This window comes from Phaseolus vulgaris, chromosome 6 (assembly GCF_051622355.1).
Source record: "Phaseolus vulgaris cultivar YP4 chromosome 6, ASM5162235v1, whole genome shotgun sequence".
Taxonomy (NCBI): Eukaryota; Viridiplantae; Streptophyta; class Magnoliopsida; order Fabales; family Fabaceae; genus Phaseolus; species Phaseolus vulgaris.
The window spans coordinates 34,264,478-34,267,145 of NC_143503.1; the positions used below are offsets into that span (position 1 = coordinate 34,264,478).

The 2,668-nt window shown below is 43.1% G+C and overlaps 1 protein-coding gene across 1 annotated transcript; it reads left to right on the top strand.

The window, feature by feature from the left end:
• The first annotated feature begins 641 nt into the window (after positions 1-641).
• On the top strand, positions 642-2,441 carry LOC137832476 (receptor-like protein 51). Its single transcript, XM_068640664.1, has one exon. It carries the CDS (start codon positions 863-865, stop codon positions 2,171-2,173), a length of 1,311 nt encoding a protein of 436 aa, XP_068496765.1. The 5' UTR covers positions 642-862; the 3' UTR covers positions 2,174-2,441.
• The last annotated feature ends 227 nt before the right edge of the window (positions 2,442-2,668 follow it).

The window sequence follows — 2,668 nt, forward strand, 5'->3', positions numbered from 1 at the left end:
TTAAATAGCAAATATGGGCGCATTTCATTTTAATAGAAGGTGTAAGAATATGGAGTTACTAACAAAAAGGTAAATTAGCAATGAAATAAAATTTGATGAAATGAAATGACACAATTGTTGTAATTAAGCATGAGTTAAAGAATGTTGTTGTAACACAAATAATAATTTAGTGATAAATGTTGATCTGAATTAATTAGTTTTAATTTAGAAAAGCATTAAATTAAAGTTTGAAGAAGAAAAGTTGTAATAAAAAGAAAAAGTATTTGTCCTTAAAAATAAAATCTAAATTCAACCCCATTTGATGAATGTTTGGGAACTTATGAAGCTTATTTAAAAAGTGTCCCACTCCCATTCTTCAATATTTCATTCTTCTCCGCTATTTAAAAATTCAACATCTTGACCGTTGTTCCTTCAACCCACTCAATTCCCAGATCAAACACCTCTGCATAAGTTGTAGTCTACCAATAACTTAACATTATTTTATTTTACAACTAATCGTTTTTAAATACGTAATTTTATATTACACTTTATAAAAATATTCTTATAACTTTAAATTAAACATCCCTTCATTTCTTTTTATCACAGTTAGAAAACCTAATTATTTATTAGTTGTGTTATATCTAACTTTTTCATTTCATTGATTTTACATCAAGATATCTTTCAGCTGCAGTGCCTAACTAATTTCTTTCTAATAATAGACTAATTTTTTTGTTTCCACCAAAGTTTCTTTTTTAGTTGAGAGAAGTTTATTATATACTACATCTACATGTTACCACTGTTTTCTGCTCTGTTACTCACTTCACAGTTCCCACACTTCAGACTTCATTCTCGTCATCTCATGTGTTCCTGACCAACAACCACCATGAAACCGCCGCCACCACCACCGTCACGACCGCGACCTCTTCCACTTGCTTTCATTCTCCTCCTCCTACTGCTTTCCACCCCCATTGCCACATCTATCTCTCTCCCTCACCCTCCAACCCCATCCCCCACATCATCTCCATCATCACCTTCGGCATCCACCACTTCCACCCTTGACCCAAAGCAAGTGATAGCCCTAGAATCCCTCAACATCCCCACCTCAAGAGACCCCTGCGCCCAACCCTCCTTCCACAATGCCACCCTCTGCGACTCCTCCAAACCCTTCCGCCACCTCATCTCCCTCCGCCTCGCCAACTGTTCCTCCTACCTCTCCCTCTCCTTCACTGCCCTCAAGTCCCTCTCCACCCTCCGCTCCCTCTCCCTCCTCAACTGCCCCCTCTCCCCCGTCCGCCTCCCCCCGGAACTCGCCTCCTCCCTCACCTCCTTCTCCTCCGTCAACAGCCTCCGCCGCATCTCCGGCGTCTGGCTCTCCCAGCTCCAGAACCTCACCTCCCTCACTGTCTCCGACGTCCAAATCAAAGCCTCTGGCCCCTTCGTCATCCTCGCCCACATGACCAAACTCAAAACCCTGACCATCTCCAACGCCAACCTCACCGGATCCCTCCCCGGCCACCTCCACTCCAACCTCACTTTCATAGATTTCTCCAAGAACCGCCTCAAAGGCAACATCCCCCCATCCATCACTATGCTCGACTCCCTTCAACTTCTCAACCTCTCCTCCAACTCCCTCGCCGGCGAAATCCCTCCCTCTATCGGAGACCTAATTTCCCTCACAAACCTCTCCCTCGCTTCCAACTCCTTCTCAGGCTCTATCCCCGACTCCATTTCCGCCCTCCCCGGCCTACTTCACATGGATCTGAGCTCCAACCAACTCAACGGAACCATCCCCAAGTTCATTTCCCAAATGAAGTCTCTCAGGCACTTGAATCTCGCCAACAACAACCTCCGCGGCGTTCTTCCCTTTAACCTCACTTTCATCAAGCGATTGGAGGTCTTCAAGGTTGGTGGCAACACTAACCTCTGCTACAACCACTCCGCCATTTCTTCCAAGTTGAAGCTGGGGATCTCGCCCTGTGATAAGTACGGAATGCCGGTGACTCCGCCCGCCAAGGATTCGTCCGCGGATGATAGCAGTGACGATGATTACGATGAGGGTGATGCGGAGGAGATTAGGCACAAGAAAGAGCACCATCATGGACCTAACAAGTTCGTTCTCGGTGTCGCCATTGCCCTCTCTTCCATTGTCTTTCTCATTATTTTCCTAATCCTCTGCTCCAAGTGTTGTCGTTAGAGGAAATTTTGGATATTTTTAGATTAGGGATATTCACAAAATCGGTTGAGTGCACCTTGTTTGATATATTTATTTTTTTTAATTATTGTTATTATACAATAGTTACAGAGCAGCAGGTTCCAGGAGAGGGAAGATGATGAATATGTAACTGCCCAAACAAAATTAGAAAATAAATAATGAAATTGTTGTATTTTGGTGGGGATATTTGGAAAATCCAGGCAGGAGAGTCATTGAATCAATTTCATGCGCAGTGTAGTGCGTTTCTCTATCATGGGATGTTACTTTCTAGATTTTAATGTTTTGATGCCGTCTTATTCGTTGTTTGGAGTAGAAGGTGGAGAATGGTGCATGTGGGTTTGGTATCTTCAGCATTTGTGTTACTTGTGCTATAACGGGTTCTTTCTCATACTTGTGATTCATAACGTACACTCCCTGCTTTCAGACCTTTTCATTTGTTTCTTGCACTGTTCCATGTTGCATTAATAATATCTGCCT